Source organism: Entelurus aequoreus, linkage group LG17 (assembly GCF_033978785.1).
Source record: "Entelurus aequoreus isolate RoL-2023_Sb linkage group LG17, RoL_Eaeq_v1.1, whole genome shotgun sequence".
Taxonomy (NCBI): domain Eukaryota; kingdom Metazoa; phylum Chordata; class Actinopteri; order Syngnathiformes; family Syngnathidae; genus Entelurus; species Entelurus aequoreus.
The window spans coordinates 16457055-16472446 of record NC_084747.1 but is presented as its reverse complement, the minus strand read 5'-3'; the positions used below and the strand labels follow the sequence as shown (position 1 = coordinate 16472446).

At 35.7% G+C, this 15392-nt stretch overlaps 2 protein-coding genes across 3 annotated transcripts in view; one reads left to right on the top strand and one right to left on the bottom strand.

The window, feature by feature from the left end:
• LOC133632591 (flavin reductase (NADPH)-like) overlaps positions 1–5245 on the bottom strand; it is a 58900-nt gene extending 53655 nt beyond the window's left edge. Inside the window, exons 1-4 of one of the 2 annotated variants that reach the window (XR_009821689.1) lie at positions 5171–5245; positions 4405–4540; positions 4014–4215; positions 2294–2458 (exon numbers count right to left, since the gene is read on the bottom strand). Coding sequence is in view for 1 of the 2 variants with exons in the window: in XM_062025090.1 (XP_061881074.1) it covers positions 2294–2458; positions 4014–4215; positions 4405–4539 (502 nt within the window). In the remaining variant the exon portion in view is untranslated. Of the gene's footprint in view, positions 1–2293; positions 2459–4013; positions 4216–4404; positions 5081–5170 lie in introns of those variants that run through there. The other variant, XM_062025090.1, reaches the window with a different exon arrangement.
• Positions 5246–8576: 3331 nt separating this feature from the next.
• ppef2a (protein phosphatase with EF-hand domain 2a) overlaps positions 8577–15392 on the top strand; it is a 44805-nt gene continuing 37989 nt past the window's right edge. The window contains exons 1-2 of the mRNA XM_062025061.1: positions 8577–8885; positions 9049–9108. Of these exons, the coding sequence (XP_061881045.1) occupies positions 9057–9108 (52 nt within the window). The 5' untranslated portion in view covers positions 8577–8885; positions 9049–9056. The remainder of the gene's footprint in view (positions 8886–9048; positions 9109–15392) is intronic.

Here is a 15392-nt window from a genome sequence, read left to right as displayed (position 1 = left end):
CTGTGGGGACGACACAGGCAAGATCGAGATTTGTTTTTAAAGATGTGCACCGCCTACGAATACTCTGCCTAGCAACAACATGGCATCAATATAATGGTTTGTTTCGTAAATACATTTTTATTCTACAAACCCCGTTTCCATATGAGTTGGGAAATTGTGTTAGATGTAAATATAAACGGAATACAATGATTTGCAAATCATTTTCAACCCATATTCAGTTGAATATGCTACAAAGACAACATATTTGATGTTCAAACTGACAAACTTTTTTTTTTTTTGCAAATAATCATTAACTTTAGAATTTGATGCCAGCAACACGTGACAAAGAAGTTGGGAAAGGTGGCAATAAATACTGATAAAGTTGAGGAATGCTCATCAAACACTTATTTGGAACATCCCACAGGTGAACAGGCAAATTGGGAACAGGTGGGTGCCATGATTGGGTATAAAAGTAGATTCCATGAAATGCTCAGTCATTCACAAACAAGGATGGGGCGAGGGTCACCACTTTGTCAACAAATGCCTGAGCAAATTGTTGAACAGTTTAAGAAAAACCTTTCTCAACCAGCTATTGCAAGGAATTTAGGGATTTCACCATCTACGCTCCGTAATATCATCAAAGGGTTCAGAGAATCTGGAGAAATCACTGCACATAAGCAGCTAAGCCCGTGACCTTCGATCCCTCAGGCTGTACTGCATCAACAAGCGACATTAGTGTGTAAAGGATATCACCACATGGGCTCAGGAACACTTCAGAAACCCACTGTCAGTAACTACAGTTGGTCGCTACATCTGTAAGTGCAAGTTAAAACTCTCCTATGCAAGGTGAAAACCGTTTATCAACAACACCCAGGAACGCCGTCGGCTTCGCTGGGCCTGAGCTCATCTAAGATGGACTGATACAAAGTGGAAAAGTGTTCTGTGGTCTGACGAGTCCACATTTCAAATTGTTTTTGGAAACTGTGGACGTCGTGTCCTCCGGACCAAAGAGGAAAAGAACCATCCGGATTGTTATAGGCGCAAAGTGTAAAAGCCAGCATGTGTGATGGTATGGGGGTGTATTAGTGCCCAAGACATGGGTAACTTACACATCTGTGAAGGTGCCATTAATGCTGAAAGGTACATACAGGTTTTGGAGCAACATATGTTGCCATCCAAGCTTTGTTACCATGGACGCCCCTGCTTATTTCCGCAAGACAATGCCAAGCCACGTGTTACATCAACGTGGCTTCATAGTAAAAGAGTGCGGGTACTAGACTGGCCTGCCTGTAGTCCAGACCTGTCTCCCATTGAAAATGTGTGGCGCATTATGAAGCCTAAAATAGCACAAGGGAGACCCCCGGACTGTTGAACAACTTAAGCTGTACATCAAGCAAGAATGGGAAAGAATTCCACCTGAGAAGCTTCAAAAATGTGTCTCCTCAGTTCCCAACGTTTACTGAGTGTTGTTAAAAGGAAAGGCCATGTAACACAGTGGTGAACACGCCCTTTCCCAACTACTTTGGCACGTGTTGCAGCCATGAAATTCTAAGTTAATTATTATTTGCAAAAAAAAAATAAAGTTTATGAGTTTGAACATCAAATATCTTGTCTTTGTAGTGCATTCAACTGAATATGGGTTGAAAAGGATTTGCAAATCATTGTATTCCGTTTATATTTACATCTAACACAATTTCCCAACTCATATGGAAACGGGGTTTGTATATATACATATAAATACATACATATACTGTACATATATATACTGTACATATTTATATACATATATACATACATACATATACACATATGCATATATATATATACATATACATATATACATACATATATATAAATACATGTATATACTGTATGTATATATATATATATATATATACATGTATATATATATATATATATATATATATATATATATATATATATATATATATATATATATATATATATATATATATATATATACTTATCAGTATGTATGCACTCAAAATGAAAAGTTCAAGTACGGAAGTGCGCCCTGGTTTCCTGTCTGCACTCGTGCGTGTTTTCCTGACATGTGGTCTGCTTTCCTACACTATTCCAAATCTTCCACCATGACGTACAAGCGCTCAAATCATCAACGTAATGAATTAGGCTATTAAAAATAAAGAAGCCATTCATGCAGACAAATGTTGTATTAACAAGTCAAAGCTAACAGGCTTGCAATGTGACCGAATGTTTCCTGAGGCTAGACGGTCCTCCATGTTGTCTCCGGCCGCTTCGTGACAAACACGCGCCTCTCTCTCCCCGTCTTTACCTGAGGAGGGCAGGTTCTTGAGACCCGGCGGGCGAACCACGGTCCAGTTGATGTCGTCCACACTCTGCAGGAACTGCTCCATCTCAAACATGTTGGTGAGGACACTTCGGATCATGGGCAGCAGCAGGAAGCGGATAAGATACGGCGACTGAGTTCCGGAGTTGGCTGGTAAGGAAAAATACTCAAAAAAATGAGAATTTGTATACAATGGAACATCTCAAATGTGACACAATTTAGAGTTGGCAAATAAGATGGTGATGATAGCCATAGAACCTTGGAAGTCAACCTGCGTGCTCAACTTTTTTGTTGGAACTATAGGGAAGATTTTGCACTTGGGGCAAGTGAGGCAGTGCCCCACCAGATCTACCTGATTAATTATTATTTATCCGTAACTGTTTCACTTGATGTCCATCCTGTCATTTTAATGTGTAACGCGAATGTAATTGTACGTGTAACTTTGCTGCCTCTTGGCCAGGGCTCCCTTGAAAAAGAGGTTTTTAAATTCAATTGGATTTTTTCCTGGTTAAATAAAGTTTAAATAAAATATAACAAATAAAAAATAATATGACGGAATAAATGTTTAATCAGTGTCAAAATCAGTTCAGTTCTGAGGCCACATAAACGCTAATTACATGTCAAGTGGGCCGGACCACTACAATCATAACATAATTACCTATAAATAACAATAAGTCCATGGTACCTTTGTTTCCATGCCAACAAATTGGTCTTTCCTTGTATTTAAAGTTAAAGTTAAAGTACCAATGATAGTCACACACACACTAGGTGTGGCGAAATTATTCTCTGCATTTGACCCATCACCCTTGTTCACCCCCTGGGAGGTGAGGGGAGCAGTGAGCAGCAGCGGCGGCCGCGCCCGGGAGTCATTTTTGGTGATTTAACCCCCAATTTCAACCCTTGATGCTGAGTGCCAAGCAGGGAGGTAATGGCTCCCATTTTTATAGTCTTTGGTATGACTCGGTCGTAGCCAGTTCTTTTTTAAAAGGTAAACATGGTAGGCTACTATACTAGGAGCTCGCCGTTACACAACAGCTAAGCACACAATAGCACACAAGCTAGACATACATAAGTGTCCTTAATTGAACACATTTGTCAATATAAACATGTATCATATATATATATAGTTGCATATTACTTACACATACAAAGTCTCCAAGGCAGAGGTGTATTAGAAAGTATCCAGTAACAAATGTGTCCGCATCATAATTCCCCCCAAAAATGGATTAACTCGCTGGAATATAAAGACAATATAACATACATCCATAAACCTGGATGCATGTGCAAAAGTGCAATATATTTATCTGTACAGTAATCTATTTATTTTTATCTGCACCTTATTGATTTTTTATCCTGCACTACCGTGAGCTAATGCAACGAAATGTCGTTCTTATCTGTGCTGTAAAGTTCAAATTTGAATGACAATAAAAAGGAAGTCTAAGTCTAATAATTAAATTTACCACGTCATGAATTAGGGTGGCTACTATGTGTCGCCAAAAAACAATTGCCACTCCACTTCAATTTGAAGACAGCATAAGTCCATTTCAGACAGTTAATAATATCGTTCCCTTTTTGACTCATTTCACTTGATTGGTCGGTGTCATTTTGTAAGTTAAAAAAAGTTGTAATGGGACACAGCTAATTATTCATATACTGTTTATTACCCCCGAAAAAAAATAAAAAATAATCAGAAGTTTGGACTCACGGTCAGTGTACCATGACGTCATGGTGATGAGCCTGTTGACCCGCGCCTCCTGCATGGCGGTGATCACGGCGCTCATGGAGAGGGTGTATCCCGTCACGCTGTAGAAGAAGGAGGTGGGGAAGCCCAGGCAGGAGACGACCACGTCCACCCCACTAAAGTGGGACTTGAGGCTGTCCGGCGAGAAAATGTTGGCTTCCACCACCTGCAGGCAGAGCGCCAGGTAATTAATAAAAACATTTTTTTTTTTAAGTATGAAAAAACTGCAAGGGACTACTTTCACAAGCGTATTGATACACGGTCTATGAGAGAAGCCAGTTAAAGCCATCCCGTGATGCCATGGTGAACTTTGACCCCTCCCACACAGCGCATAGTTGAGTGAAGACACCTTTACCTTGAGGTTGTCATGGTGCACGGCCAGTTTGGCCGGGTTTCGGACCACGGCGATGACGGTGTGGCCCTGCTGTACTGCCTGGCTCACCACAAACTGCCCAGTCTGCCCGGTGGCTCCCAGGACGGCGATCTTCATCCTGACACGCACACACACACTGTCCCTTTACTTCACAGGAGCAAGAGAGACTTTGCCCCCCTGAAGTGTTCAACAGCCTGACAGTTCAGACATGTCCCCGCCCTCGTTTTATAAGATCGGCCGTAACAAAATGAATATAAAGCCAACATGGAGGAATTGTGGTTTGTCATCTGAACACTCAGTGGCTTCATCATGTGTTTGTGGGTGAACAGCTTTGGGCCTTCAAGCTGCAATGCTTCTATTTACCACTAGAGGGCGACTCCTGAATGGGTGGAATAAAAAGCTTGGTCGTTTTAGTCTAAATTGGAACATTAGCGTTGAATTAGCTTAAGGCAAATGTAATACGTCTGCCGCTGTGCTGTTGTGTAATATGTATTTTGCAATGGAGCCTCCTATGAGAAAAGTACTTTTTTTAAATCCCTGAAAATGGATGGACTTTTGTTGTCATTACGAAATGTTTCCATGTTGTTGTGGAATCATTTGAAATCAAAGCTGAAAGGGGAACAAAAAAGATATCACGAAAATGACTCGTATTCATATAAATAATGATGTGATCACACTTATAGCGATTACAAAACATAGTTTTAAAAGTGTTGACAATTGTTACGACAGCGCTTCCGCAAACACTCACCTTCGTCAACTGTCCTCTTCAGGGCGTTGTTCAAGAGCAGTAGCTGCGTTCTGCTGTGTTTGTAAAACAAAACAAAACAAAACAAAACAAAACAAAACAAAACAAAACAAAACAAAACAAAACAAAACAAAACAAAACAAAACAAAACAAAACAAAACAAAACAAAACAAAACAAAACAAAACAAAACAAAACAAAACAAAACAAAACAAAACAAAACAAAACAAAACAAAACAAAACAAAACAAAACAAAACAAAACAAAACAAAACAAAACAAAACAAAACAAAACAAAACAAAACAAAACAAAACAAAACAAAACAAAACAAAACAAAACAAAACAAAACAAAACAAAACAAAACAAAACAAAACAAAACAAAACAAAACAAAACAAAACAAAACAAAACAAAACAAAACAAAACAAAACAAAACAAAACAAAACAAAACAAAACAAAACAAAACAAAACAAAACAAAACAAAACAAAACAAAACATCCATCCATTCATTTTCTATTTTCTACCGCTTATTCCCTTCGGGGTTGCAAAACAAAACAAAACAAAACAAAACAAAACAAAACAAAACAAAACAAAACAAAACAAAACAAAACAAAACAAAACAAAACAAAACATCCATCCATCCATCCATCCTCTACCGCTTATTACCTTCGGGTTTGCAGGGGCAAAACAAAACAAAATAACACAAAACAAAACAAGAAAAGAAAAGAAAAGAAAAGAAAAGAAAAGAAAAGAAAAGAAAAGAAAAGAAAAGAAAAGAAAAGAAAACATCACATCCATCCATCTATCGGTCCATCCATCCATCCATTTCCTATTTTCTACCGCTTATTCCCTTCAGGGTTGCGGGGGAAAAAGAAAAGAAAAGAAAACAAAACAAAACAAAATAAAACAAAACAACAAAAGAAAATAAAAAACAAGAAAAGAAAAGAAAAGAAAAGAAAAGAAAAGAAAAGAAAACATCACATCCATCCATCCATCCATCCATTTCCTATTTTCTACCGCTTTTTCCCTGCAAGGTTGCGGGGGCAAAAAAAAGAAAATAAAATAAAATAAAAGAAAAGAAAAGAAAACAAAACAAAACAAAACAAAACAAAACAAAACAAAACAAAACAAAACAAAACAAAACAAAACAAAGCAAAACATCACATCCATCCATCCATCCATTTTCTATTTTCTACCGCTTATTCCATTCAGGGTTGCGGGGGCAAAACAAAAGAAAAGAAAAGAAAAGAAAAGAAAAGAAAACAAAACAAAACAAAACAAAACAAAACAAAACAAAACAAAACAAAACAAAACAAAACAAAACAAAACAAAACATTACATCCATCCATCCATCCATTTTCTATTTTCTACCGCTTATTCCCGTCGGGGTTGCGGGGGCAAAAGAAAAGAAAACAAAACAAAACAAAACAAAACAAAACAAAACAAAACAAAACAAAACAAAACAAAACAAAACATCACATCCATCCATCCATCCATTTTCTATTTTCTACCGCTTATTCCATTCAGGGTTGCGGGGGCAAAAGAAAATAAAATAAAATAAAATAAAATAAAATAAAATAAAATAAAATAAAATAAAACAAAACAAAACAAAACAAAACAAAACAAAACAAAACAAAACAAAACAAAACAAAACAAAACAAAACAAAACATTACATCCATCCATCCATCCATTTTCTATTTTCTACCGCTTATTCCCGTCGGGACTGCTGGGGCAAAACAAAACAAAACAAAACACAACAAAACAAAACAAAACAAAACAAAACAAAACAAAACAAAACAAAACAAAACAAAACAAAACAAACAAAAAAATCCATCCATCCATTTTCTATTTTCTACGACTTATTCCCTTCGGGGTTGCAGGGGCAAAACAAAACAAAACAAAACAAAACAAAACAAAACAAAACAAAACAAAACAAAACAAAACAAAACAAAAAAATCCATCCATCCATTTTCTATTTTCTGCTGCTTATTCCCTTTGGGGTTGCAGGGGCAAAACAAAACAAAACAAAACAAAACAAAACAAAATAAAACGAAACAAAACAAAACAAAACAAAACAAAACAAAACAAAACAAAACAAAACAAAACAAAACAAAACGTTTGTAGTGCCGTGTTTAATAATGTACTATTATTTTCTTGCCAACTAGTGAATTAAAACAGGCTTCGCAGGTAAAAGGCGAGCGTACTGACGAGCGTTATTATCCATAAATAAGGTTACATGTAGATTAGCCGAAACGAAAAGTGTTGCTAGCTGTTAGCATCGCAGATAAATATCAGCAACGTAGACGTAAAAAAAAAAATTGGCATAAAAATAATAAAATGTAAAGTTATCTGTCTTGTATTAATACGTATGATTATCTTGTAGTATGTTGTTTTAAAGCAAAGTTTGACATGACAGCTAACATTTTAAGACAACAACAGCAACCAGCATATTGAATTGTTTTAACTCTACCAACATTTTTTTAACCACCAACTAACTAACTTGTCTAAATATTTATATTTTTTTCCTTTTTCCGCTCTACCGAATGGATGAATTTTGCGTCCGCAGGAAATGAACACAAATGTTGTGCACATTAATCTGATTGTATATTGCATAATCTAAACATTTGTTTAAACAAGCTTCATTATGAAAATGCTAACATCAGACTTTACCAGGAAATTCGATTCCTTCAGATTTTTTTCCACATATTTGTGTTACTCCTTATCCCAACTATACTTATTTTATTCTTTTTTTAAATTTATTTAATTTATTATTTTTATTATTAATCAATCAACAAAACAATACAAAACAATACCACAACAATGCAATCCAATTCCAAAACCAAACCCGTCCCACCAATGTTAGGAATAACAACAAACAGAGCAATTGAGAGCAATTGAGGACACACAAACATGACACGGAACAATACAAATGTAGTGAAACAAAAATGAACATTATCGACAACAGCATCAATATTAGTAATAATTTCAAAATAGCAGTGATTTAAAAAAATTTTGAAAAAATTGAAAAAAATCATGATTTACTTAAGTTCCTGTGTTTTCACTCAGTCCTGTTACCCTTACCTAAATGATTGTTGTTATTGAGTGAAAGAAATGTGCTTAGTGTCAACATAACGTGGCTGTATTTGCTACATCTACGCCTAAAAACTCACTGCTGTGACTTGCAGTCCTGTTACTCACATTCAGCTTAGCTTAAAAAACAAATTTTTAACAAGTTTAATTTGTGTATTATCAGATTTAGTGTTGAAAAAGTGTTTTTACGTTTATTTTGAGAGAGTTACATCAAGAAAACTTGCTTCAGAGATTTTGGAAGGCGGACATTTTTCACTCAAAAGAAGTAGAATTCTAATGTACGGTGACTTTCTTGATGTTCAGGTGAAGAACAGCTGCAAGGGGGCGCTGACGTCAGCCTCCTTCTCGTGCGCTCCTGTAACAGGCCCGTCTAGTCGCATCAAGCAATTAGCACGACTAATCCGCTTGTGCCTGGACGCCTTCATTATGCCGCCTCCTGAGGGACTAAAGACCGAAGCAGCTTTGACGGTCGGCACTTTTGCGCAGTGATGCACCCAAGAGGTGATTCTCTGCTGTTGAGTTTTTTGTCTGGATTTCTTTCACTTTTGTCTGAGAGTGATGGTGACCCTGGAGTGTGTGGACGATGACACGCCCCGATTGTCCTAATAGATGCTCACGGACGTGGTGACCACGTAAGTTTCCAACTCTAAGCCTATCTGATTTTAGCGGGGACCTATGTAGGCTCCGGGGCCCAGAACCAAGCTATTCATTGTTATTCATTGGTGTAGTTGCCAAAAGTGGCCAACATTTGCTGCAAAATAAGTGGATAATGCGCTGTGTTTGTTTTTTGAGCAGCAACAGTCATGGGATGTGGTGTCTCAAAGTCCAACCCGTTCCAAAAGCAGTCCGCAAAAGGTAAGCTGGTCACATTATTCAACCTCTCCTGTCAGATGGGTGCTCCCTTCGCGCTTCTGTGCACAGATTGGTGACATCCCAGCAGGAACAAGACATTAAAACAACGCGTTGAATAAGGTCCTGACGTTGAGCAACTCAAACATAACGTTGAAACAACATACTTTTTGACAATGTTTGTTCAATGTCAGGTTCTGATGTTGATTTGACCACTGAATTTTGGTCATTTCCCAACTAGTATTCTACAACACAAATACAACATTGAAACAACATACTTTTTGGCAACGTTAATTCAACGTCAGGTTGTTACGTTGATATGACCATTGAATTTTGGTCATTTCCCAACCAATATTCTACAACACAAATACAACGTTGAAACAACATACTTTTTGAAGTTTATTCAATGTCAGGTTCTGACATTGATTTGACCAGTGAATTTTGGTCATTTCCCAACTAGTATTCTACAACACAAATACAACATTGAAACAACATATTTTTTGGCAACGTTTTTTCAATGTCAGGTTGTTACGTTGATTTGACCATTGAATTTTGGTCATTTCCCATCCAATATTCTACAACACAAATACAACATTGAAACAACATACTTTTTGACAACCTTTATTCAATGTCAGGTTGTGACGTTGATATGACCATTGAATTTTGGTAATTTCCTAACCAATATTCTACAACACAAATACAACATTGAAACAACATATTTTTTGGCAACGTTTTTTCAATGTCAGGTTGTTACGTTGATTTGACCATTGAATTTTGGCCATTTCCCAACCAATATTCTACAACACAAATACAACATTGAAACAACATACTTTTGACAACGTCTATTCAATGTCAGGGTTCTAACATGGATTTGACCAGTGAATTTTGGTCATTTCCCAACCAGTATTCAACAACACAAATACAACATTGAAACAACATACTTTTTGACAACGTCTATTCAATGTCAGGTTCTGACATCGTTTTGATCATTGAGTTTTGGTAATTTCCCAACTAGTATTCTACAACACAAATACAACATTGAAATAACATACTTTTTGACAACGTCTATTCAATGTCAGGTTGTGACGTTGATCTGACCATTGAATTTTGGTCATTTCCCAACCAGTATTCAACAACACAAATACAGCATTGAAACAACATACTTTTGGACAACCTTTATTCAATGTCAGGTTGTTATGTTGATCTGACCATTGAATTTTGGTCATTTCCCAACAAATATTCTACAACACAAATACATCGTTGAAACAACATACTTTTTAGCAACGTCTATTCAATGTCAGGTTGTGACGTTGATTTGACCGTTGAATTTTGGTCATTTCCCAACCAATATTCTACAACACAAAGACAACGTTGAAACAACATACTTTTGGACAACCTTTATTCAATGTCAGGTTGTTATGTTGATATGACCATTGAATTTTGGTCATTTCCCAACAAATATTCTACAACACAAATACATCGTTGAAACAACATACTTTTTAGCGACGTCTATTCAATGTCAGGTTGTGACGTTGATATGACCATTGAATTTTGGTCATTTCCCAACCAATATTCTACAACACAAATACAACGTTGAAACAACATACTTTTTGAAGTTTATTCAATGTCAGGTTCTGACATTGATTTGACCGTTGAATTTTGGTCATTTCCCAACCAATATTCTACAACACAAATACAACATTGAAACAACATATTTTTTGGCAACGTTTTTTCAATGTCAGGTTGTGACGTTGATTTGACCATTGAATTTTGGTAATTTCCCAACCAATATTCAACAACACAAATACAACATTGAAACAACATACTTTTTGACAACCTTTATTCAATGTCAGGTTGTGACGTTGATATGACCATTGAATTTTGGTAATTTCCTAACCAATATTCTACAACACAAATACAACATTGAAACAACATACTTTTGACAACGTCTATTCAATGTCAGGGTTCTAACATGGATTTGACCAGTGAATTTTGGTCATTTCCCAACCAGTATTCAACAACACAAATACAACATTGAAACAACATACTTTTTGACAACATCTATTCAATGTCAGGTTCTGACATCGTTTTGACCATTGAGTTTTGGTAATTTCCCAACTAGTATTCTACAACACAAATACAACATTGAAACAACATACTTTTTGACAACATCTATTCAATGTCAGGTTGTGACGTTGATCTGACCATTGAATTTTGGTCATTTCCCAACCAGTATTCAACAACACAAATACAACATTGAAACAACATACTTTTGGACAACCTTTATTCAATGTCAGGTTGTTATGTTGATATGACCATTGAATTTTGGTCATTTCCCAACAAATATTCTACAACACAAATACATCGTTGAAACAACATACTTTTTAGCAACGTCTATTCAATGTCAGGTTGTGACGTTGATTTGACCGTTGAATTTTGGTCATTTCCCAACCAATATTCTACAACACAAAGACAACGTTGAAACAACATACTTTTGGACAACCTTTATTCAATGTCAGGTTGTTATGTTGATATGACCATTGAATTTTGGTCATTTCCCAACAAATATTCTACAACACAAATACATCGTTGAAACAACATACTTTTTAGCAACGTCTATTCAATGTCAGGTTGTGACGTTGATCTGACCATTGAATTTTGGTCATTTCCCAACCAGTATTCAACAACACAAATACAGCATTGAAACAACATACTTTTGGACAACCTTTATTCAATGTCAGGTTGTTATGTTGATATGACCATTGAATTTTGGTCATTTCCCAACAAATATTCTACAACACAAATACATCGTTGAAACAACATACTTTTTAGCAACGTCTATTCAATGTCAGGTTGTGACGTTGATTTGACCGTTGAATTTTGGTCATTTCCCAACCAATATTCTACAACACAAAGACAACGTTGAAACAACATACTTTTGGACAACCTTTATTCAATGTCAGGTTGTTATGTTGATATGACCATTGAATTTTGGTCATTTCCCAACAAATATTCTACAACACAAATACATCGTTGAAACAACATACTTTTTAGCAACGTCTATTCAATGTCAGGTTGTGACGTTGATATGACCATTGAATTTTGGTCATTTCCCAACCAATATTCTACAACACAAATACAACGTTGAAACAACATACTTTTTGAAGTTTATTCAATGTCAGGTTCTGACATTGATTTGACCGTTGAATTTTGGTCATTTCCCAACCAATATTCTACAACACAAATACAACATTGAAACAACATATTTTTTGGCAACGTTTTTTCAATGTCAGGTTGTGACGTTGATTTGACCATTGAATTTTGGTCATTTCCCAACCAATATTCTACAACACAAATACAACATTGAAACAACATACTTTTTGACAACCTTTATTCAATGTCAGGTTGTGACGTTGATATGACCATTGAATTTTGGTAATTTCCTAACCAATATTCTACAACACAAATACAACATTGAAACAACATACTTTTGACAACGTCTATTCAATGTCAGGGTTCTAACATGGATTTGACCAGTGAATTTTGGTCATTTCCCAACCAGTATTCAACAACACAAATACAACATTGAAACAACATACTTTTTGACAACGTCTATTCAATGTCAGGTTCTGACATTGTTTTGACCATTGAGTTTTGGTACTTTCCCAACTAGTATTCTACAACACAAATACAACATTGAAATAACATACTTTTTGACAACGTCTATTCAATGTTAGGTTGTGACGTTGATCTGACCATTGAATTTTGGTCATTTCCCAACCAGTATTCAACAACACAAATACAACATTGAAACAACATACTTTTGGACAACCTTTATTCAATGTCAGGTTGTTATGTTGATATGACCATTGAATTTTGGTCATTTCCCAACAAATATTCTACAACACAAATACATCGTTGAAACAACATTCTTTTTGGCAACGTCTATTCAATGTCAGGTTGTGACGTTGATTTGACCATTGAATTTTGGTAATTTCCCAACCAATATTCCACAACACAAAGACAACGTTGAAACAACATACTTTTGGACAACCTTTATTCAATGTCAGGTTGTTATGCTGATATGACCATTGAATTTTGGTAATTTCCCAACAAATATTCTACAACACAAATACATCGTTGAAACAACATACTTTTTGGCAACGTTTATTCAATGTCAGGTTGTTATGTTGAAATGACCGTTGAATTTTGGTCATTTCCCAACCAATATTCTACAACGCAAATACAGCATTGAAACAACATGCTTTTTAGCAACGTCTATTCAATGTCAGGTTGTGACGTTGATTTGACCGTTGAATTTTGGTCATTTCCCCAACAAATATTCTACAACACAAATACATCGTTGAAACAACATACTTTTTAGCAACGTCTATTCAATGTCAGGTTGTGACGTTGATTTGACCGTTGAATTTTGGTCATTTCCCAACCAATATTCCACAACACAAAGACAACGTTGAAACAACATACTTTTGGACAACCTTTATTCAATGTCAGGTTGTTATGTTGATATGACCATTGAATTTTGGTCATTTCCCAACAAATATTCTACAACACAAATACATCGTTGAAACAACATACTTTTTGGCAACGTTTATTCAATTTCAGGTTGTTATGTTGAAATGACCGTTGAATTTTGGTCATTTCCCAACCAATATTCTACAACGCAAATACAACATTGAAACAACATACTTTTTAGCAACGTCTATTCAATGTCAGGTTGTGACGTTGATTTGACCGTTGAATTTTGGTCATTTCCCAACCAATATTCTACAACGCAAATACAACATTGAAACAACATACTTTTTAGCAACGTCTATTCAATGTCAGGTTGTGACGTTGATTTGACCGTTGAATTTTGGTCATTTCCCAACCAATATTCCACAACACAAAGACAACATTGAAACAACATACTTTTTGGCAACATCTATTCAATGTCAGGTTCTGACATTGATTTGACCATTGAAATTTGGTCATTTCCCAACTAGTATTCTACAACACAAATACAACATTGAAACAACATACTTTTTGACAACGTCTGTTCCAGGGGTCACCAACCTTTTTGAAACCAAGGGCTACTTCTTGGGTAGTGATTAATGCGAAGGGCTACCAGTTTGATACACACTTAAATAAATTGCCAGAAATAGCCAATTTGCTCAATTTACCTCTAACTCTATGTTATTATTAATAATTAATGATATTTATCTTTGGGGAAACACTTAAAATCTTATTGATTTCTCACAATAAATATATATAGAAACAGATAAATATCAATATGCAACACTTTATTTTTATAGTTTCTCTAAGTGCACATTTTTCAAATTGAACATTTTCAAATGATCACTTCTAAGACAGTCTTGCGAAATCACAATATCCCATTTTAACTAGCTAGCCACTAACATTTTTTAACAAATCATGAATTACTTTGCACCATTTTTGTACAAATAATAACTCATGTAAAATACAAAAGTCAACTCTCAAATTTTTAAATAAATCATGTCACACTTTGAACTGGACCGTCAGTTAGTGAAAACCAAGTCTTTAAAATATTTTCTTGGATTTTCAAATTCTATTTGAGTTTTGTCTCTCTTAGAATTAAAAATGTCGCGCAAAGCGAGACCAGCTTGCTAGTAAATAAATAAAATTTAAAAAATAGAGGCAGCTTACTGGTAAGTGCTGCTATTTGAGCTATTTTTAGAACAGGCCAGCGGGCTACTCATCTGGGGCCGTATTTATCAAGCTTCTTAGAATTACTCCTAAGAAGTCTGCTAAGAGTTGACTTAAGAGTAAATAAATTCTTCGCTGAAAGCTGCACTTAAAAGTTAGTTATCAAGCGTCTTACTCACACTTTCAGCGAAGTGTAGGACTGAATCTTAAGTGTCACACTCAGAGCTGAATTACGACATTACTATGTGCCGTAAACGGAATTTTAGGTGACGTCATTTCTGTGTCCATAGAAATGACCAATCACGGAAGGGAATCCGTTGTCTAAGAATAAAGAAATATCTTGGAAATATTTAAGTGGACAATGGGAGTGTATATTTTGACAATAAACTACAAAATAGTACAAAACAAACTAGTCCCCGCCGGCACTCACGCTACCGCTCCCTCTCTTCTATCGCCCACACACTCACTGACGTCACTCACCTCACGGCCACACACATACGCTACTGTCATAACATTTTCTTTCCAATTCATTAATTAGGCAACTAATTTGAAACTGGTGTGGGTGGCTCTATATATACTAGCCCACTGCAGACACATGCAGAAAT